Source organism: Oxyura jamaicensis, chromosome 1 (assembly GCF_011077185.1).
Source record: "Oxyura jamaicensis isolate SHBP4307 breed ruddy duck chromosome 1, BPBGC_Ojam_1.0, whole genome shotgun sequence".
Lineage (NCBI taxonomy): Eukaryota > Metazoa > Chordata > Aves > Anseriformes > Anatidae > Oxyura > Oxyura jamaicensis.
In genome coordinates, this window is record NC_048893.1 from 78,678,917 (window position 1) to 78,700,229 (window position 21,313).

The 21,313-nt window shown below is 43.3% G+C and overlaps 2 protein-coding genes and 1 long non-coding RNA gene across 5 annotated transcripts in view; 2 read left to right on the forward strand and 1 right to left on the reverse strand.

Moving 5' to 3' along the window:
- LOC118158226 (ovostatin) overlaps positions 1–9,682 on the forward strand; it is a 32,263-nt gene extending 22,581 nt beyond the window's left edge. For both annotated transcript variants that reach the window (XM_035312865.1, XM_035312857.1), the window contains 9 exons: positions 2,727–2,892; positions 3,171–3,391; positions 3,852–4,067; positions 4,467–4,591; positions 4,944–5,034; positions 6,529–6,597; positions 7,548–7,653; positions 8,000–8,073; positions 8,936–9,682. In XM_035312865.1, coding sequence (XP_035168756.1) covers positions 2,727–2,892; positions 3,171–3,391; positions 3,852–4,067; positions 4,467–4,591; positions 4,944–5,034; positions 6,529–6,597; positions 7,548–7,653; positions 8,000–8,064 — 1,059 coding nt within the window. In that variant the 3' untranslated portion in view covers positions 8,065–8,073; positions 8,936–9,682. The remainder of the gene's footprint in view (positions 1–2,726; positions 2,893–3,170; positions 3,392–3,851; positions 4,068–4,466; positions 4,592–4,943; positions 5,035–6,528; positions 6,598–7,547; positions 7,654–7,999; positions 8,074–8,935) is intronic.
- LOC118158317 lies at positions 7,431–19,831 on the reverse strand. Of its 2 annotated transcripts, none has more exons than XR_004746820.1 (3): positions 19,237–19,831; positions 18,412–18,526; positions 7,431–7,549 (listed from the first exon to the last, which is right to left on the reverse strand). It is a non-coding gene; the product is annotated as an uncharacterized LOC118158317 (long non-coding RNA). The 2 variants fall into 2 exon arrangements; XR_004746819.1 differs by lacking the exon at positions 7,431–7,549 and adding an exon at positions 16,641–17,451 and having other exon boundaries at positions 19,237–19,830.
- The window catches only part of LOC118158252 (alpha-2-macroglobulin-like), a 35,821-nt gene continuing 33,091 nt past the window's right edge, over positions 18,584–21,313 (forward strand). Inside the window, exon 1 of the mRNA XM_035312888.1 lies at positions 18,584–18,945. Within this exon, the coding sequence (XP_035168779.1) occupies positions 18,857–18,945 (89 nt within the window). The 5' untranslated portion in view covers positions 18,584–18,856. The remainder of the gene's footprint in view (positions 18,946–21,313) is intronic.

Below are 21,313 nucleotides of genomic sequence, written 5' to 3' on the forward strand. Positions count from 1 at the left end.
ACCAGTTTTCAAGCAGAGATTCTATACACCTCAGTGGAATTAGATCTCTGTTGGAGAAACCTAGGATATTAGATGACACCTTTGAGCTGCCAGATAAAAAACTTGCCAGGTAGTAGCTCACACACCATAGCTTAGACTTAAACATGGCTTAGTCAAGAAGTCAAGCTATTGCAAATAAATCCATAAAGTCTACAAATGGAACTGAAAGCTATGCTGAGAAAAGGCCACTTGGGAAGAATACAGGGATGTGGTCAGAGGATGCAGTGATGAGACAAGGAAGGCCAAGGTCCAATTGAAGTTCATTCTGGCAAGGGATGTCAAGGAAAACAAGAAGGGTTATTTCAAATATATCAATAGCAGAAGGGAGACTAAGGAAAATGTGTGCCTGGTGCTTAATGAGGGGGTGCCTTCATGACAAAGGATAGGCAAAATTGCCGAATGCCTTCTTTGCTTCAGTCTTCGCTGCTAAGACCAGCCCTCAGGAATCTCTAAACCTAGAGACAAGGGAGGAATTCTGGAGAAAGGAGGACAAAGAGATCAAAGAGAATCAGGTCAGAGATCTCTTAGGCAAAACTTACCCCCACAAATCCATGGGTCCAGATGGGATGCATCCACAAGTGCTGAGGGACCTGGAGAATGTTATTGCTAGCCTACTCTCCATCATCTTTGAAAGGTCATGGAGAACAGGAGAGGTGCCTGAGGACTGGAAGAAAGCCCATGTCACCCCCGTCTTCAAACAGGGCGTGAACAGGGACCCGGGAAACTACAAGCCAGTCAGCCTTACCTCCATCCCTGGAAAGGTGATAGAATCACACATCCTAGAGTTCATTTCCAGGAACATGGAGGAGAAGAAGGTGATCAGGAGTAGTAAGCATGGGTTCACAAAGGGGAAATCATGCTTGACCAATCTGATAGCCTCCTATGATGGGAGTGACTAGCTGGGTGGGTAAGAGGAGAGCGATGGATGTGGTCTACCTTGATTTCAGCAAGGCTTTCGACACTGTCTCCCATAACATCCTCATAGGCAAGCTCAGGAAGTGTGGGATGGATGAATAGACAACGAGGTGGATTAAAAACTCATTGAATGGCAGAGCTCAGAGGATTGTGATCAGTGGTGCTGAGTCTAGTTGGAGGCCTGTAGCTAGTGTTGTCCCCCAGGGGTTCATACTGGGTCCAGTCCTGTTCAACATCAATGACCTGGATGATGGAACAGAGAGCACCCTGAGCAAGTTTGTGGATGACACAAAACTGGGAGGAGTGGCTGATACACCAGAGGGCTGTGCTGCCATTCAGAGCAACCTGGATAGTCTGGAGCGTTGGGTGGTGAGGAACCTCATGAAGTTCAACACAGGCAAATTCAGGATCCTAGGGGGAAATAGCCCTATGCACCAGTACTGGTTGGGAGTTGATCTGCTGAAAGCAGCCTTGCAGAGGAGAACCAGGGAGTCCTGGTAGACAGCAGGTTAACCACGAGCTAGCAATGTGCCCTTGTGGCCAAGAAGGCCAATGGTATCCTGGGTTGCATTAGGAAGAATGTTGCCAGAAGGTCGAGGGAGGTGATCCTGCCCCTCTACTCAGCCCTGGTGAGGTGTCACCTGGAGTACTGTGTCCAGTTCTGGGCTCCCCAGTACAAGAGCGACATAGGGCTCCTAGATTGAGTCCAGCAGAGGGCAACAAAAATGATTAGGGGACTGGAGCATCTCCCAAATGAGGAGAGGCTGAGAGAGCCGGGCCTGTTTGTCTTGCAGAAGAGAAGACTAAGAGGGGATCTTATCAATGTATACAAGTATATGAAGGGAGGGTGTCAAGAGGATGGAGCGGGACTCTTTTCAGTGATGTCCAGTGACAGGACAATAGGCAATGGGCACAAACTGAAACAAACTGAATATGAGGAAACATTTCTTTACTGTGAGGGTGACAGAGCACTGGAACAGGTTGCCCACAGGGATTGTGGACTCTTCTTCTTTGGAGATAATTCAAAATCCACCTGGATGCAATCCTGTGTAACATGCTCTAGGTAACCCTACTTGGCAGGGGAGATGGTCCAGATGATCTCCAGAGGTCCCTTCCAACCTCAACCATTCTGTGATTCGGTGGAAAGGAAGGTCCATGAGAGTGAAAAGCAGATTTGTCCTTTTTAAAAAGTGACTAGTACAAAAAAAAGACTATAGCTGGGATGTTAGACTTCAATATATGAGTGTCTCTGTCTCCAGTTTGTCATGTCTTTTTTGAGGGCCTTCCTGGTTAAGGAACACATTAGTGAGGACACGGGGTCCAATGGTGAACTTCTTTCACTTGGTGTAAACCTAGTGCAATACCAGAGAATTAAAATTACAGCAGAATCACTGAGAATAGAGACTACCCAAAAATCCTGGGTTTGTTCAAGGCAACAGAATCTAGACCATACAAGTGCGGTGTGAATTGTTACCATAAAGGTAAGTGGAAGGAATTATGTGTGAAAGAAGCAGAGCAGTTTTTAGTTTACACACCTACATCTTCAAGAACACACTGAAAATCTGCTGTATGTGTATGGTGTTTCAGTCTGAAATCCCTCCTTAAGGGGTTCTGGATTCTCTTTCCCAAAGTCACTATACAAACTGAAGTGCCATTCTAATTGCTATGACAAGATGAAGAACGGGTTTAAAGACACATTTGATCAGGTGAAGACAACTGTCCAGAATTCAGACCCAGATGTTACATTTTTGCTTGTTTGTTTGTTTTTGAAGTACACGGTAATACGAAATGCCTTTTATTGCCTGGAGACTGCATCTGAGAAGAATATCAGTGACATTTACACTCAAGCACTCATGGCCTATGCTTTCTGCTTAGCTGGCAAGGCAGAAATATGTGAATCATTCCTTAGAGAGCTACAGAAATCAGCAAAGGAAGTTGGTGAGTTTCAGCTTTTTCAAGATTTTGGGAGGCGGAAAGATGGAATAGATCTTACTGATGGCATGTGTTCTAACCTTGAGAATATTGAGAGTATAGGCTCATGAATCTTCCACCAGACATCCCAAAATAATTCTGCAGTAAACTTACAGAGCATCTATTGCTCCACAGGAAGTAGCTATGAGAAAGAGACCAGGACATATCACATCTCTGAGGCAGCATTGAGCAGTGACTTCCATAGTCCATTCTCATCACTCCTTACCCTCTCTTTGTTTATTCAGATGGTTCAAAGCACTGGGAGAAGAAGCAGAGATCCTCATCTGAAAAATCCCCCTTCTTCCCTGACCATGCCCCATCAGCTGAAGTTGAGATCACTAGCTATGTTCTGTTGGCATTGCTCTACAAACCCAACCGGAATCAAGAGGATCTCACACAGGCCTCAGGAATTGTTCAGTGGATCATCAGGCAACAGAATCCCTATGGAGGTTTCTCTTCCACACAGGTGAAGAAACTCCCTTCCACTCCCCAGCAAGTCCTAGGAACTGGGACACAGTGTACCAGTGGGGCTATGGCCCCATGTCAAGAATAAGGCTAAAAAGCCCTTTGGTTGCCAGGTCATCTTTGAAATATGACCAAGGGGTATTCTGCAGTTCCCTAGGAAATACGCTTTTCCACTTGAAATATCCTGCTGAAAAACTTCAGAAGTGTGCTCTAGTGCTTATATTTTATGTTCTGAGACCTTCATTATGAGTAGAGAGTTTTCTTCCACCCTGAAACATACATGTCAGAATGAATTGGATCCTTCTATATGGGAAATTATACACAAAATTATACTTTAATTAAATTATACACAAATTCATGTTATTTTTTAGAAAGGACAAAGTGACTGTTTTGTTTTGCAACCATGACTTTGATTTCCTCTGCATCAGTCACACTATGTAGCTAATTGTCTTTTATTTCAGGACACAGTCATTGCTCTTCAAGCCCTTGCTGCTTATGGTGAGGCCACCTACAATTCCATTACACAAAATGTAGTCAAGATCACTTCCGAAAAGCCTTCTGAGAAGGTATTTACTGTCAACAATCAGAACAGGCTCCTGCTGCAACAGACTCCACTTCTAGAGGTCCCTGGAAAATACAACCTAACAGTGAATGGCACTGGGTGTGTACTTATGCAAGTAAGTGTCTGCCCTTCTCTTCATTGTGTCCCACATTCTGCATGCCATGTTTCTGATGACTCTCCATCTGATTTCTCTTTATTTTTCCTAATGATTTGATTTTCCTAACTCTTTAAACAGTTTTTTCCTCATCCCATATTCTGACTCCCATGATGGAATCACAGAATGGAAAAAAAAAAAAAAAAAAAAGTCTTTTCTGATCAGTAACTGGTTTCTCTCTGGGTGGTGACTGGGCACAAGCACCTTTAGTGTTAAAGAGCAGAAGTCTGAGACGTCCATCTTTGACATAATCAAGGATCTTCAATGTCCACAGGAAACTTCACTAGGTCTGATGCTCTTTTTTAGAATTCACAGAAAATCCCTTGGCTTCCTTGAAAAACTTTTTTTCTCCTCCTCCAGACAGCACTGAGATACAACATTCACCTTCCTGAGGGGGCTTTTGGATTTTCTCTCTCAGTACAGACATCAAATGCTTCCTGCCCACAGGATCAACCAGCAAAATTTGATATTGTCCTCATATGCAGGTAATGTACTATCAACAAACCAGCTGAACTGTTGACAAGACATGCCAAGCAGACTGCTGTGTGTATTCAGTTTTGCTTAAAGTCATAAACCATGAGCTGATCTGTGCTGGAGAGAGTTGTTGATATCAACCTGTAAGACATATCCCAAAGGACCTTGTGATACCTCTGGTATTAGCACATATGGTACCTGCACACACGTGACCCCTTCATACCAGGGGCCTCCCCATCGTCTCCCGTATGAGCCAGTCAGTAAGTGCATGTGATTCACTCCAGTTGTATGAGGCCAGAAACAGAGAGTGAGATTTGCTTCCCTTAACACAGTCCAGACTGACAGGGCACTCTGTTGTTTCAGTTACACAGGGAAGCGCAGTAGCTCCAACATGGTCATTATTGATGTGAAGATGCTCTCTGGCTTTGTTCCTGTTAAGTCTTCTCTGGATAAGGTAAACTATAGGAACAAGATTGAATGAGTCACCCCAAGGACAGAGGAGATATCCAGTTGTGACAACAGGAGCTGCATGAAAACATAGGCTTGGTTAAGAAAAATTCACACACAAAGTGCAAGGTTTTCAGATAACATCCAGCTGGGCGGGAGTACTGATCTGTTTGAGGGTAGGAAGGCTCTGCATAAGGATCTGGATAGGCTAGATGAATGGGCTGCATCCAATCACATGACATTCAACAAGGTTAATGGCTGGGTCCCACACCTGAGTCACAACAACCCCATGGAGGGCTATAGGCTTGGGGAAGAGTGTCTGGGAAGTTGTGTATCAGAAAAGGACCTGGGGATGTTAGTCTGAACATGAGCCAGCAGTGTGCCCAGGTGGCCAGGAAGACCAATGCCAACCTGGCTTCTGTCAGAAATAGTGTGGCCAGCAGGGCTAGCGAAGGGATTGTCCCTCTGTGCTCAGCACTAGTGAGACTGCACCTCTAGTACTATGTTCAGTTTTGGGCCTCTCACTACAAGAAGGATATTGAGTTGCTAGAGGGTGTGAAAAGAAGAGCAACAAAGCTAGTGAAGGGACTAGAAAACAAGAGTTAGGAGGAGTGGCTGGGAGAATTGGGGTAGTTTAGTCTAGAGAAGAAGAGGCTGAGAGGACACCTCATTGCTCTCTGTAACAACCTGAAAGGAGGTTGTAGTGAGATGTTAGGAGATGTTGGTCTATTTTCTCAGATAAATGATAGGACATGAGGCAACAGCCTCAAGTTGCACAAGGGAGGGTTCAGATTGGCTCTCAGGAGGAATTTATTCTTGGAAAGTGCAGTTAGGCATTGGAACTGGCTGCCCAGGGAAGGGATGGAGTCACCATCCCTGGAGGTATTTAAGAGATGTGTTAATGTGGTGCTTAGGGACATGGTTTAACAGTGGACTTGATAGGGCTAGTTTGATGGTTGGATTTGATGATCTCACAGATCTTTTCTATTCTAAATGATCTTGTGATTCTATGAAACCCTGTGAGGTGTCTTTATGGCTGCACCATCTTCATTGCTGTGTGGAGGAATGCCCTACAATGAGCTATGAGCATATAACACAGAGCTTCACATATTAAAAATTAGGAAGGGTTCCAGCTAAAGCCTGACAAGCTGGAAACTGTAACTCAGACCTGGCACTGTCTAAGTAGGGAAAGAGTCAGAAATCTACCAGGCTAGATTGGAAACCTATATGACAATGTAGGCAGGCAGTTTTCCCTTAAAGAATTGCAGTGCATCCCAACTTGGGAAGTGCTCATAAACTGTGCTAAGTCAAGTGCCAGTTTTTGCTCGGTCCCTCCTATCTATTCAGGAAAATTTGGACTCTAAAAATGTCAGCTGCCAGCCATTAACACCGGATTATGAGCAGAATGAATCCCAAAGCCACAGGGGGGTAGGTTCTGAGGTAGCTCTTGTTTTTTTTAATGATTTATTAATATATCAATCTCCATTTCCTTATTTTAAAGCTCATTGATGGCCACACAGTGATGCAAGTAGAATACAAGAAAAATCATGTTCTCCTTTATCTGGAAAATGTAAGTTCTGAACTCTGGCAATTTGATTTACACAAATGATAAAAGCAGTGTGTAATAGACACACCTACAGAGAGTACTCTATAAATGCACTCTATAAAGTGCATTATGATGTTCTCTTCCCCATCAGCTTTGCCCTCTATTCACTGAGCTGCTTCCTCCTCAAACTATGTTATATCCCAAACTCCCAAACAGCTTCAAGCTGACACCTGAGCTACCAGAAACTAGAAAGAAATTAATCCAAAAAAAAAAAAAAGTATGAATAAATTAATCAAAAAAAATATTTTTCTTTTCAGTAAGTAGTGGATAAACTCCAGTAATGTGGTTCCTTTATGTGTATGTTCCCTTGGTAGGGTCATGGTACCTCTCAGTCCTTCTAACAGGACACAGAACAATACTCTGATCTCCCCTGAAAAAAATTCCATTTCTTCTCTTATGCCAGTTCATTCCCAAATCTAACTTGTAATCTAACCTCTGGACCAGAATTTGCATATTAGAAGTACATTTGCTTGGGACTCTGCAGGGCTAACAACAAAATTAAAGCTCCCAGTGATGTATATTGATTCACAGTTTCTTGGTGACACATAATATCTGAAATGGGAGGAGTTAGAATACCAGACTTGATTGTCCTGACCTTTGGGAGATCCTGGAGAATTAAGCTCTCAGTCCTTTGAGACTTTTTAAGACTCTCTGGCCTGAAGGCAATAAAATGTGTTTAACTTAAAAAATGTAATACAAACAGGATAGGAAACCTACACATGTCTTCAGTTTCACTTTCCAAAATATTTCTTCACTCTCCAAAAATATTTCTTCAGCTTGGCAGGCAGGTAATGCGTATCTGTATGTGGGGCATCATTGGGATTGGAATACATCATTGATCCGCTCCCCCTCTCTGCTCCAAGACTGTTATATGAATAGAAAGCCTTACATGATCCCTGTCCTTCGGTTCCCAGATCTTGCAAAACAAAAAGAAAGAAATCACTTTCTCAGTTGAGCAGGATTTTGTAGTGACCCATCCAAAGCCAGCTCCTGTGAAGATCTATGACTACTATGAAACAGGTAGGTCTTTTTGTTTTAACCAGCATAAAGTGTGGGGAAGGGACAGGGAGAGCAAAAATACTGCATGTGTAAGAGAGACAGAGAACCAATCCTCATGGAACTAACACTCCTCTGAACTGTATTAGGAGGCAGAGCTAGTACCAGGGGAGAGATGCATCTCACTTTAGCGAGCTTGGGCTCATGTCCAAGGTTACAAGTGGGCATGACTGGAGAGGTATGAAAATTTATGTCACAGAACAAAGGAAATTTCAAGGATCTTCAGATTAAGTATGTGTAGGGTATATACACCTCCAGGGAAATGAACAAGAAGTGGTCTCCATGGAACATTTCCTTCCCTCTTTTCCAGAAGAGTATGCTGTTGCTCAGTATATGTCACCTTGCAAAGATGCTGTTGCAGAAATGGATGAATAATTAGCAAAGGTAAGTAAAAGCCAGGAAAAATAAATAAATAAATAAACAATAACAAAAAGTGGCAATGAGGATTAAGCACTGGGGAAGGAAAGGAGAACAATTAGTAAAAATAAAGGTGAGAAGGTGAAGTATAAAACAGCATGAACAGAGGGATTGGCCATATGAGTAGAGTGATAACCATACTTGCTGGAAAGGAGCCTTCAATCTCTACCAGGCTTCCCAGGAAGCAGCCAAAGACAGTGACCAGATCCTCTCCCATGCTACATGCTCAGTGGAGTTCAAATAGGTACCACTGTGTTGTTCAAGAGCTTCTCTGTAGAGTGAAAGCCAAAGTGCAGAAAAACAGAGACACTGTAAAATACCTTCAGAGTAAAATGACAATGCTTAACAAGCAATATTCTACCTACAGCCTCCCTTGAAAGCCTCCCCTTCAAAGCCTGCGCTTCATGGGCACAGGCAAGGTATTTCACACGGACTTAAGGAACCCCATCCTGGCCAGCTAATGCATGTTCTGAGGAAAACATTTGAGATGACAGGAACCATGGAGGTGGTGTATTGACTAGTTAGATATACAATGCTGTCTTACTATAGGGTAGGTCTAGGTCTGTGTGCTGCTCAGTGTAGCAGTTGTGCTGGCTGTTATCTGCTGAACAATTCCCTTGGTGCATGGGCAGAGCTTGCTGTCAGTTCTTGGTCTAGCTCTTATTTGTTTTACACAGAATGGGCTGCCTATTCAGTATCATGAAAGTGTATTTTATATCCTGTATCCGCTGTTTATTATTATTATTATTATTATTATTATTATTATTTGTGTTTTTGTTTTGCTTTGTTTTCTCATTGAGGTTATTTTCTTTTGAATTTTCCATTGCAGGATCATCATATAAGTTCAACAATTGATCAAACACCCTATTTTCTTCTGTCATTAAGTCCCAGAAAGGGCCTTTTCACCTTTCTAAGCACAGTGGGAGTCTGTGATGCTGTTTGTACTAGTGTCTTTTTCTTTATTTCCCTTCATGGCATATCTCTTCAGATCTGTATCATAATCATGTGTACTTTTCCATCAATAAACTTCCTTTTTAAAATGGGTATTGGCTTTCTTTTGGTATCACAGAACAGCCATTTTAATGACAATCCACATGCTATGGTGGCTGGCTGGAGAGGAGTAAGAGAGAAGCATCTCTGGCCTACGTGTGATATTCAGCCTCCTATGCCAGCTGCAGCTGATAACTACTGGTAACTACCGTAATATGCAGCATGTTTGGACACTCCCAGCCTCCCATCTCCAGAGTTTAGTTCCTGTTTCCCGTGGCTATTGAGCAGCCTGACACTTTTCCCCAGCCCAGCTAAGGGACTGCCTCTGCTCCTTTGATATAAAAGTAAGGTTTTATGTACAGACATCATGGAGCGTCTCAGCATTGTGCTAAGTACAGGAGTAAGTGAAGAAAGGGGCAGGTTTCAGTCAAGGCCTGGTGACTGCCAGGTCCCACATCACGGGACATGCATGCATGGCAGGTACCTCCTTATGCTGGAGCTGCACCAGGCAGCATGTGTTAATGACCGTGCCTGTCCTACTTCTTCATAGTCCCAAATCTCACCCTGCCAAGCCATCCAGTCCACCAGACTGGCAAAGACTTTTTCCAAGAGACATGGTGAGAACCTCAAACACGTTGCCCTGGTCCAACACAAGCAACAAGCCTCCCGTCTTCCTTCACCTCTCCTCATCACCCACTCAGCTCTGCCCGGCTCTGCTACACATGGAGCCGCGGTGGTTTCTGCACGGGGGGTTGATAAATGCTCGTGGGCTGAACCGTGCCAGAGCGACATCACAGATGGGAACAACGCGAAATACACATGCCCTGTCCGGGGGCCGCCGGGCTTGCGCCAGGGCTGTGCCGGGGCAGCGGCCGGCCCTCTCCGCCCTCGCCCGCCGGGCGGCGCCCGTGCTCCTCGCCGGGCCACAGGACGCCATGGCGCCGCCGAGCAGCTCAGGCGGTGCCGCTGGAGGGTCCTCGGGGGCTCCCCTGGGTCGCGCAGTAAGAAGCAGGTTTCGCAGGGCAGCGAAGAGCAGCAGTGTCAGAATAAAATCATCTTCTGTGCTGGTGGATGGTTGGGAAGGGGGCTAGAAGCCTGGCTGGAAACCAGGTCCCGAGGTCTGGTTTATTTGTGGTATTTTGTAGGGTAGTATTCGATATGCTGCTGGGCAGTCCTTGCCGGGGGCTGACCATCCGCCACAACAGCCTCAATGCTGGCTCCTGCCCTTACACGTTGTCTTGAGTTAGGACTGCGTGACTCAGTCTCAGTGGGCATGACCAGCTCCTTTCATGCACATTCCTCAATCAGAAAGATTTCTGTAAAGCTTCTATCGCTAATTAAATTCCCTAATCGATCCTGGCCTAGAGAGTAGTCCAAGTATGTGCTAGTCCCAAATAAAGTGTCACGTTTAAAACTAACAAGTAATTAGGCCTGAAATGCTGTATGTATGCTGAGGACACGGACATTTTTGAACAAGTGTGATTAACAACATTCTGTATGATGTTCTTAGCATGCTGTGCACCATGTAAACCACGGCCAGTGTTTTCATGCTGAACTCTGTGGACTCTGAAGTTGATAGAGTGATTTGCAGTTTACAATCTACATTAAAGAAGACTAAAATGGACAGAAAAGAAGGGGGGGAGAGGACTGGGGGGGAAAAGGACCTCTCATGTAAGAGTGTAAATAATAATGTAACTGTAGATGAGAACTGTTTAAGTGCTGACAGCTTGTATATATGTTGAAAGGCATTGGGAAAGCGATCCATTTCACTGGTCAATTTGTTAATGGTGTGTGTGGAAATAGAGACTTGCTTTTTTGTTTTTTTTTTTCAGGGAAAATGAATGTGCATGTCAGCACAGAATATCATCCTTCTCAAACTATTTTATTCCAAAAGGAACTATGTAATTTGAGAAACAACATGATTTGTGCTTCTGGGTTCAATCCTGAAGAAATCAGATGTCTGAGTCTCCACAGGCTACCCAAACACTCACAGGATCTATCAGCCGTGTGTGATTTTCAGAATTGTGAAGGGCTGGCTGTCCAGGATCTGCATGATGCTAATGTTATGAAAAGGCATTTCATTAAGTTTCACAGACAAGAGGAATTTGTGGGCCATGAAATTGCTTTGGGTAGAGTGCAGATTTCTGTGCTAAGTTACAAAATTAAAACTCTGGCAGTGGCAGGGAAGCAAGCAAGGCTGTGAATTTTGCTGTCCTGATACACTTCAAACTGTAGCAAATAGGCTTGATTTACACCAGCATCAGACTGCATTAAAGCAAGAGAAATCACAGCAACAAGGTTGAAAAGGAGAGCAGGCTGAGTGGATCTGGATATGGGATATATCCCTTTTCTGGGGAATTTGAGGCTAGTTAAGCGAAGACTTCAGTGTTCCACATGGAACTCATAAAAAAAGCCCTCAGGTCCAGCCACATGTTATTGTGCTCAGGCAAACATCATTTTCTGGGAAAAAACAAGGTCCTGAAAAAAAGAAAAAACAAAACAAAAAAACCCACATTTTTATCATTCTTGTGGAGCCTTCTTTTCCTCTTAGGCCAAACCTGAACTATTAAAATATCAAGAGCATATTTCCCACTGCAGACTCTTACTCTGCATATTGAAAATGTAATATTTATATCCTAATTTTATCTGGTGACTCAAAGAGCTAATTGCCAGTTGGAGTCAGATTTAATAAATATCTTATGCTCAGACTCTTCCTCCAGATTTTTACATATAAACCATGTTCTCTTTGGCTCCTGCTTACACAAGGAACAGTGGTATTCCTTAAAGTGCATTCCAACAATTCCCAGATTTCTGGAGCCTGGGTGTCTTGTTTTAGCTATAGGCTTCATGGCATGTACACAAAATTGAAGAAAGTTTCTTAGTTGTTCACTAGGTAAAACAGGAACACGCAGAAATGACTGAATGTCATTTCTTCCTTTTTAGTACAATAATATTAAATTGTCATATCATTCAATCCTAGCACCTCAGAGAGTGTTATAGGTCTCAGAAGGTCAGAACTACTTTCATTTTGGCAAGATATACATGCTAAGCAAACTGTTTCCCCAAGTAGAAAATCAAACCCACTGTCCCAAAAAGTGCACTTAGTTTACTGTGCTCAGCACAGCTTCATAATCTATCAGAGAACAGAAACAGATAGAGGTATCTTCAGAAACTGTTGTACAGGTTTGTGGACTGACTCAGAAATGCTGCAAGAAATGGGAAATAAATTCACTACAGCAGTCTGCCAGTGCCTTCATGCCTGCTCTGAAGCTTATGTATCTTCTATGAATCTATCCATGCCTCTATTAAAAATGCATTAAAAGTTATTCTGAACTTTGGATTTTTATGAGAAAAAAAGGGATACCAAAGTATAATCACATGAGAATGTCTTTGGCTAAAGTGCTCAGTCATGCTTGCTTCCCTTTGTGTTTAAGCCTTTTTTGTAGTTTATATGTGTCATGGGACTCGCTTTGCTGCTCGTGTGGAGTTCACAGTGAAGAATTTGCTAAAAGCTGATGTGACCACTTATAATGACCACACTTGTTCTGGAACCTGAACATACACACATACACTTTTTTACTGTAGTCCATAGGTCTCACACACAGTGCAGGCAGCAGGATGCAAAGTCTAGAGGGAAAAAAAAAAAAAAAAAAAAAAAAAAAGGAAAAAAGTATCTCCCCAAGAAAGATGAGCTACAATGTAGCAGTGTTCTCTTGCTGAGGTCTCTCAATGGCTTACCCAGTGCTCTCATTTGGAAAAAGAATCCTTGGTTCAGGGCATCTGGATGCTTCATCTTTTGACTCAAATCCTCTGTCATTCCAGTGACTGCAGTGTCACAAGTTAACAGAGCCCAACTGTTAACAATGGTACAACTAGAACTCTGTATGACTTCTCTTGTTTTCCAGATCTTGTTACCTACTTGTTGATGCTCCTCTCCTGACCACCTCTGTCAAATATGAAGTGTGGGTGATGACCAATACATTCACTGATCAGAGAAAATCAGAAATGTTCCAGAGGAACCTTCTATCAAGAATCGACGACATGCCAAAATGCTCTGAGGAAACAAATCAGCCTTGCTCTCTCATCCTTCCTCTACTGAGTTCATTTGCCACCTTCCTGGTGGGCAACTAGGGAGGTACTGCTATGTATGCAGCCCCTGTCACCTGATTCATCAGGCAAGTGGCATGGTCACATCTGTGGCACCAATAGCTGTGATAAGGGTAGCATCAGGAAAGGACTTTTTGAGGAACAAGTTAAAAATATAGTATTTTTTTTCCCTTTCTCTTTCATGTACAATATTAAATTGTGTATTCAGTGTTAAAATGAAATGTTTTGGATCTCATCAATATTTTTTTTTTTCAAATGGAGAAGCACAATTTTATCAGCTAGTCCTGCAGCTCAACAGCAAGGCATAATTTCTTTCTGATCAGTCTCCTAAAGGGTCACTTTTTGAGGGTCACTACATTTTTTAAGCCAGGCATCATATTGGATACAGGACCTACAAGCCTCCTTCAATGAAACTTAGCACTCTTCCCCTCTCTGATCTTCTTGCAAGCTCAACACACCAGTCTTCTGATGCCCTTTGATCCTGTCCTGGAGTTGTCTGCTCCTCACTCCAGAGGTTCCAGTGCTGGTTAAACCTCTCTTAAGAACGTGATTTCAGCAGGGCTCCTGGACCCCATGTACCTCACACTGTGTATATAACCTGGCAGTTGGGAGAGTGAAGAATTCTTATTTGAAAGTGAAGATAGAGTAAATATGAACGAAGCAGGCAGAGGTGGAGGGAATAAAAATCACCATACTGCATATTGACAGGTCTCTGTGTGCATGCTACAAAGTCCTAACCTTGCACATTTTTTCTCAGCCTCCCACTCTTTGGCTCAGTACCCACCAGGAGGTGAAGGCTAGGTTATTACCAGAAACAATTGCATAACCATGCCACATGTTTGCCTTTCCTACTTCACTTTACTGGAAGTGATAAGCTCTAGACCCTACTGGCTTGGGGTATTAGTTGAAACCTGTTCCTCCCATTGCTGTCCCACCGGTCAAGGCAAGGTGTGTCCACTCTTGCTGACTTTATGCCTATGCCATGGTAAAACTCTTCTAGGAAGTCCTATACATGGAGTCTGAGATGCACAGCTAGCTCTGAAATGCACAGCTCTCCTGACACTTTCTGGCTCCTTAGACAAGGTCCTTGTGCACTTAGGACTTGTCCTGTTCCCTCCCAATCACTTGTGCCCAATGCATGGTATCCCCAAACAGGAGGGAAGTGCAGTGGTGTAATGCAGCCAAGGCAGGCTCTGTAGCAGGACCCTAAATTCAAAAGGAACCTGTTCTCCAGCATCATGGCTTATACCCCTTTTCCTGACCCAAAAGGCTAAATGTGACATACTCTGTGCTGCCCACCAAGGTGCAATGTGGACGTGTATGGGAAAGGGTTAACCATAAGAGTATCCTATTTCTTTGCCTATCAGGACTTCTTGTCCTACTTTCCTCCGTCTTAAAAATCTGTACAAACACATCAGCTGAATTACAGCTCTCTGCACCAGGGAAAGATCTGTACTGGGTCTTGAGCAGCAGATCACAGCTGGCTTAGCTGTGGCCTAGAGAGAGGCCTGGGCTTGCCCGGTGTGACCCAGCACATCAGTAACTGAGCTAAGCATAAAGCCTATCCTTTCTTTAGCTCAGCCAGCTGGCTCCTGGCCCACCATGCCAATGGATGCAGACCAGTGTTCCCCCTGCACAGCTGGAGGATCAAGCCCCATGGCCTAGCCACCACAGCAAGCAGATGCTGCGCAAGACAAGTACAACCTGGTCCCATCGGAAAAGGGGCATAGACACAGTCATCTTCCACTTCTTCCTGCAAAGTCATTCAGAGGGGCAGTGATTTGGGGTTTCACTTTTTTCACTTTTTTTTTTTTTTTTTTTTTTTTGTAGCTAAATGAATGAGCATCAAAAGCTAAAAGGGAAAAACTGAAATGCCTATGCTGTGTTAGCATGGTCTTTTTCTGTGCTGATACTTTTGTGCCATGAAGTTTGGACAGTCTCCAGGGATGGCAATCCCATGGCCCCTCTGGGCATGTGTTCTATTGCTGCACCACCCTCAGAGGAAGCATTTTTTCTGTCTGTTCAGTTAGTCTCTCTGGACACAGTTTGGCCCACTGCCTCTGTTCTTGCCACTGCCTGACTCTGAGGAGAGCCTGTCTCTCCCTTGAGGCTACCTGCCTTGAACACCAACCTCAGGACCACCAGAACCACCTCATGAGGTGCTTGCATCTAATCTGAGGAGAAAGGGAGCCTGGATTATAACATCACAGAGAGAGATAAAGTGAAATCTGTAGTTTTATATGCATTTTGTATGACTTTATGTGGAGAAGCTTTACCTGAAAAGAGAAGCTGTGAGTCATAAATAGTGTTGTTAATTATCTCATATGCTGTTTTCAGACACATTTGTAAGTACGTCAGCTTTTCCCCACCCTTTCCATGCAATAGTCTGAGAAATACAAATGTAATAGCTTTTCGTTCTTTACATCAGGGACCATCTTAATTTCTCTGTAATATCAAAAGCATATCTGTCAACACGAAACAGCTAGTTTCATGGTTATATATTTTAAAAATATTAATATTATTCACTGATTACCTTGGATGGATTTAATGGTGGGATTTCAACAAGTGATCCCATTCCACTGTGCTCTATAAACATCAGACAGACACACTGCAGATTTCTCATACCATAGGGTTAACTGCTTTGGTCGCAGTCTTTTTAGCAACATACAGCATAGGTTTCTTTTAAGGCAAGACAAAAATTATAAACAGAAGTAATGTTTGTTATAAGAAGTTGGGAAAGGTGGATTAGCCCTACTTCATATAGGGCTTGCATTACCAATGGTCTTGCCTTGCATCACACAAAGTCAGTCACAATCTATTTATAAAACCCAATGCATTACAAAGCATACTAAAACGTGGGTAATTCATTGATGCCCTGTACCATACCTGAACAGATGTAGTTGTTCATAGGACACCACAGAAATTTATGTGAGTTATATTAGACAGCCCAGATGTCCGCACTCAACAAAGGCAGTCAATCTGCCACCAGAGCCTTCTGTCAAATTAAGATATTCAACAGGCCGCTAAAGTGGATAATCTTTATTTGCTCCAATATTTTCAGTTTAATTTGAAGTTCAGCTGATGAAGCCTTTTCATGGGCCTTAATTTCATTGAATATCTTCCTTCATCTGCATGTTGCGACTTGTGTAATGTTCATGCTTTCTGAGTTTTCCTAATAAGTTTTAGAGGAGCTTCTCTTCACTACAGCCTGTGAAATATTTTGTCTCCCACAAAATAATAAACCCTTTTCTTATCCTTCTGGGTATTGTTGTTAATCCTATTAAATTGTACAAATGCTTTTTCTTGCAATGCTTTTTATTTATTTATTTAAGTAAATTGCTTTGGGTTTGTTTCCTTTAGATATCTCTTATCAGATCAGCTACCCTTGTTGGAAGAAGTAGCCAGTCCTTCAGATACACAATCTCTCCTCCAGGTATGAAAAAGAACCAAAAAGCTTTCAAGCTAAGTACAAGTTCAAACCAATTGTTCTGTGCTTAATGGGATAGGTACCAGATAGACTGCCTCAGTGCTTGTGGAGCAAGGTGGGCAGTAGGATGTCAGAGACCTAATGAGTGGCTCCTGGGGGACTGAAAAACAGATGTTTTGTATCTTGTGGATGGGAAATAGGTGAGTAGCAGAAAGATCACAGTGAGCAGGATCTCTGCTGAATCCCTGCTTCTGATAGTCCTGTAGATCTACGAATTTTAGTTTTACATGCTCATCCTTAAAGCATACTGTACGCGTCCATTCTGGTTTCTTTTTGTTTTCAGTTCACAACATCCTGAATGAAAACAGAACACGTGGGGTGAGTCATGTTTTCCAACAAATATCCGGGACACAATTGCTTTGAAAACTGCTACTTTGCACAAGCTATTTACTGGAGAAGATGGAAATGGGAGGGAGAGGACAGACAATAGGGGGCATTTTTGGAGAAAGATCCATATGGCTTTCATTACTTTGTAGTTACACAACCAGCTTTTATCAATATTTCCATCTCTAGCTGATAATCTGCTAAATCTTTTGGTTTCTATGACTGTGTGTGTTCATTTCTTTTTCATATTATGCTTATGTAACACTTCTCCCCAGCACTGGCTGCCTCCTGTTTGTTTCTCTTATTTTTGTGGTTTATGAAAAGGTGTTGAATTTTATTCCATGAGAGACTGCCTGATTTTTGAACACAGTTCTTAAACTTCCTTTCATCCTCAGGCATTTCTCATCATCTTTTGCACTGTTCTTCCCTGCAGTTTTCTATCAGCACAAGAGTCAAGACACACTATGTATTTAAACTAACATTCAGTCTTAACATTCACTATATTTCAAAGTTTAATATTCGGACAAACCAATAGTGTTGTTGTGATCTTATAAGCTCCTTTGTACAGATCAGACAACCTCTGCCACTAATGTGGCTTCATATAATCACATGCAATATGATTTGTGCTAAAGCATTTTCTCTGAGTATTCATACACAACAGGACTCTTCACAGGGGTCATGAATCTCTAATAAGAGCGCAACCAATCCTTTGATTGCAGAGGCACTGCAGGGCAAGCTGAAGCCCTACAGCTGCAGTTCTGCAGTCTTCCATGGACTGACACAAATACCCCACAAAGTCAGGCTACTCAGGGAGTTCTGGTAGCTTGGACTGAATATTTCATTTCTGTGACCAGCTGGAATTTAGCAAACTTTTATTATTATTATTATTATTATTATTATTATTTATTATTACTAAATTCAACTTCTGGATAAGCTGCTGCAACCAGATATTCGCAGACAACCAAGCAAGTGAGCACTGCTGTCTCTGAGTGACTTGCATTATGAATGCAACTCACAGCAGCACAGCTCTGAATCTGGCAAAGGGAAAGGGGAGGCACCTGGAATACCTGGAACATCTTCATCCCGGACCAGGCAGTCTCAGTGCTGGCAACACAGAATGATGGAAGATGATGACCATGCGGGTGCGGGGGGGGGGTGGGTTGGCAGCAGGAATGCCACTTGATGGCATTGCCTAATGTTTATGCATGTCCACAGTGGAAACAACTTATTTCCGTATCTAGACCTGTAGTCACCTCACTTTGGATTGTATTGCTGACAGGCTAATTGTCTAACCTAGAAGCCCTGTTAGGGGCTTTGTCAGCAAACCACTGCAGTATTCTGTTAATGTAACATGAGCAATGCTTTTGCCTGTGGGTTTTGTTTTGTTCATAATATACCTATAAACACAGCTTTAGACTTCAAAAGATGGCATTACCAGATGTCAGAGTGCTGAGATTGGATGGGGAGCAAGTTTGTGTCAAACCTAGTTCTTTTCCCCAAGACTGTGGATCTCTGATGGGTTAAAGAAAGTAGGGTATGAATGGTTCAAAGATTTCTAATATAAGTACTATCCAATAAACACCCTTCCCCCACATTGAAAGTCTCTAGCCAAATACTGTCCCTCTGCTCCAGCTCCTCCTTATACGCCTCTTGCCTCTCCCCATTTCCGGATGGGTCCTGGCCCACAGCCCTTATCTCCTCTAGCCCCTGGGCTGTTTGCAGAGAGCAGTTAAAAAGGGGCTGACCCAGCAGAGAGTGGAGGGGAATTACAAGGTGCAGGAAAACAACAGCACTGGACCAGACTGGATGTCTGCTTGAGTCACCACAGTCCTGCTCTGCACCATGGGGAAGGACTGGCTCTTTGGCAAACCAAACATCTTCTTCCTTCTCCTCTTCTTCCTCCCTGGAAATGCCTCTCCCACTACAGAACCGTAAGCTACACATATGGAAGGGGGAGGGAGGTCTTAGTGCTCTTTTTTTTTCTGTCATTTTTCTTCCGTTCTGTCATTCTTCAAACAGCTGTGCTAGTTTCTCCTGTTCCTTCCCTGCATCCCACTGCTAGCCCAGCTCTGACCTTCCTGCACATCTCTGCCAGTGTTCCCTTTTCCCCTCGGTACTCCCCTGCTAGTCCAGCCCTGGTTCAGAACAGTATCTCTGCCTAAATATATTCTTACCTAGAAATCTTCAGGTGCCTGGGTTTTTGTGGGCATGCATGTACTTACCTTTCCCGTAGTAGCCTTGTTTTGATCATTGAGTCATTTCTCCTTGTTGTCCTGTTTCTTTCAAGCTGGTTTGTTCCCTTTCTCCTGTTTCTTTCATCCCAGTTTGTTTCCCTTGGCAGCATCAGACATGCTTGTTCCCAAAGAGGATCTGTGACCTAAATTCCCTTCCGCCAGCATGGAGTCTGGCGCTGGCACCCTCCCCTGGGATGTCCACCCCGGGGCTCTGCAGGTGAGCAGCATGGCTGCAGCACTCACACTGCTGAGGGCCCCAAGGACAAGCTCTGCAAGAGCAGATCAGTCTGGTCTCCTCACCTCAGCCTCACCTACCAGAGAGGGTTCCGCAGCCTCTTGTCCAGGCAGAGCAATCTCCCTCTTTAGACACTTGCTGCTGTCACAGTGTGCCTCTTGCTGTGCCACGGTTCTCTCCTCTGTGGTTCTGAAGCTGGTCTTGTGATGCTTGCTAGAGATCTCATGCCCACAAGCACCACATGAGCCCTAGTAGTTGTAGCAGAAGGTGCAGCAACACTGCTGTTGCTTACTGTGTGGTCAGAGGTAAAGTAGTGACTGGCTCAAAACTGAAGGACCTTTGACTCACACTTCATCATCAGTCCCTCATTTACCTGCCCTATTTGGCTGCTTCTGGGGTAGATAAGCCAGCCAAGTCTGCTCTGGGGTCAGGCAAAGCTCTCCAGTGTCTCACAGTAATCTGTTGATATCCCTGCCCAAGATCAGATGGAAACTGCTTGGTCCTTTCCTCCCATAAGCAACATGCTGCTCTTTTTCTCAGAACTGAGCATCATTTTGAGAGGGGAGAAAGAGGAAGGGTTGAGAAAGGTGTGAGGAAGAGAGGTGTATTTGGGATCACAAAACAAAATAGGAGCTGAGTGCGGTAAATAGTCAGGGAACAGGTAGGCAGTGCAGTCTGAGTAGTGAATTGCTAGGTAGGTGTGAGAATAATGGGCCTCACACTTGGTACCAAGTGCTTCAGGGTTGATCAGATGCTGTGTATAACACGGGAGGGAAGCTACCCTAGAACTGAAGACTTCCAAGTCAAATCAAAATGAAGCTTCCAACCAAGGTTTGCTTTCTGCATCTTGCACAGAGAAATAGCTTTGATAAGCAGCAACAGTTGCTGCTCGTTCTGTTTCAGAAGTGGCCATCTGCACAGGAGACACAATTAAGGTTCAGATTAGATATTAAAAAAAAAAAAAAAAATCTTACTCACCATGTTACTGCAGCATCGGAACGGGTGACCCATTGCAACTTCCTTTTCCAGGAGAGAAGTTGGCTTGAGACATCCAGATGTCCTTTCCAAACAAACAAACTACATATATATATATATATATATGTGTATATGTATATGTATATATATGTGTACATATATTTATACATATATATACGCATATACATATACATATATACGTATATATATACGTATATATGTATATGTATACGCGTATATATATGTATGTATATATATGATACTGCAGCATACTGACAACAGGACTTTTTTCTTACTCTGGATCTATTCTGGAAGAATTCAACAATAGGCATTGTTCACCTATTCTGTTACGTGGTTGTGCATGTAAGCTATTTTACAATGCAGTGTATAATGTTTGGGAATATATCTGAGATAGCCACAAATGCTACCTCATGATGGCACTTGAATTGACAGATATGGATACGGATTGACAGAACTGATGAAACTTGGTAGTTTCTTTGGTTGAATATTTGTTCCAGGTTGCAGCCAAGGGTTGATACATGGAAGTATCAAGAATCATAGAATCGTGGGTTCTATGATTCTATAATTCCAGGTTAGTCCCTCTTAAGCTAGAGTATTACCTTCTCTGTGTAGACAAACTTAGCATTTTTGAGTCAGGCACTTTCTCTAGGGTCCCTTATCCCTCCTTGTTGCCTGCTTCTGTTGGAGTCACTGCCTCTGTTTTCAGAATACTGACAACCTTGCTGGCAGCGAGGCTGGTGAGGTCTCTTCTGGTAGCCCAGAAGCATTTTGTCCTGGAATGGCTATATATGGACTGTGTGACCCAGACTATTTAAAGCTTTCATAGTACTTCAA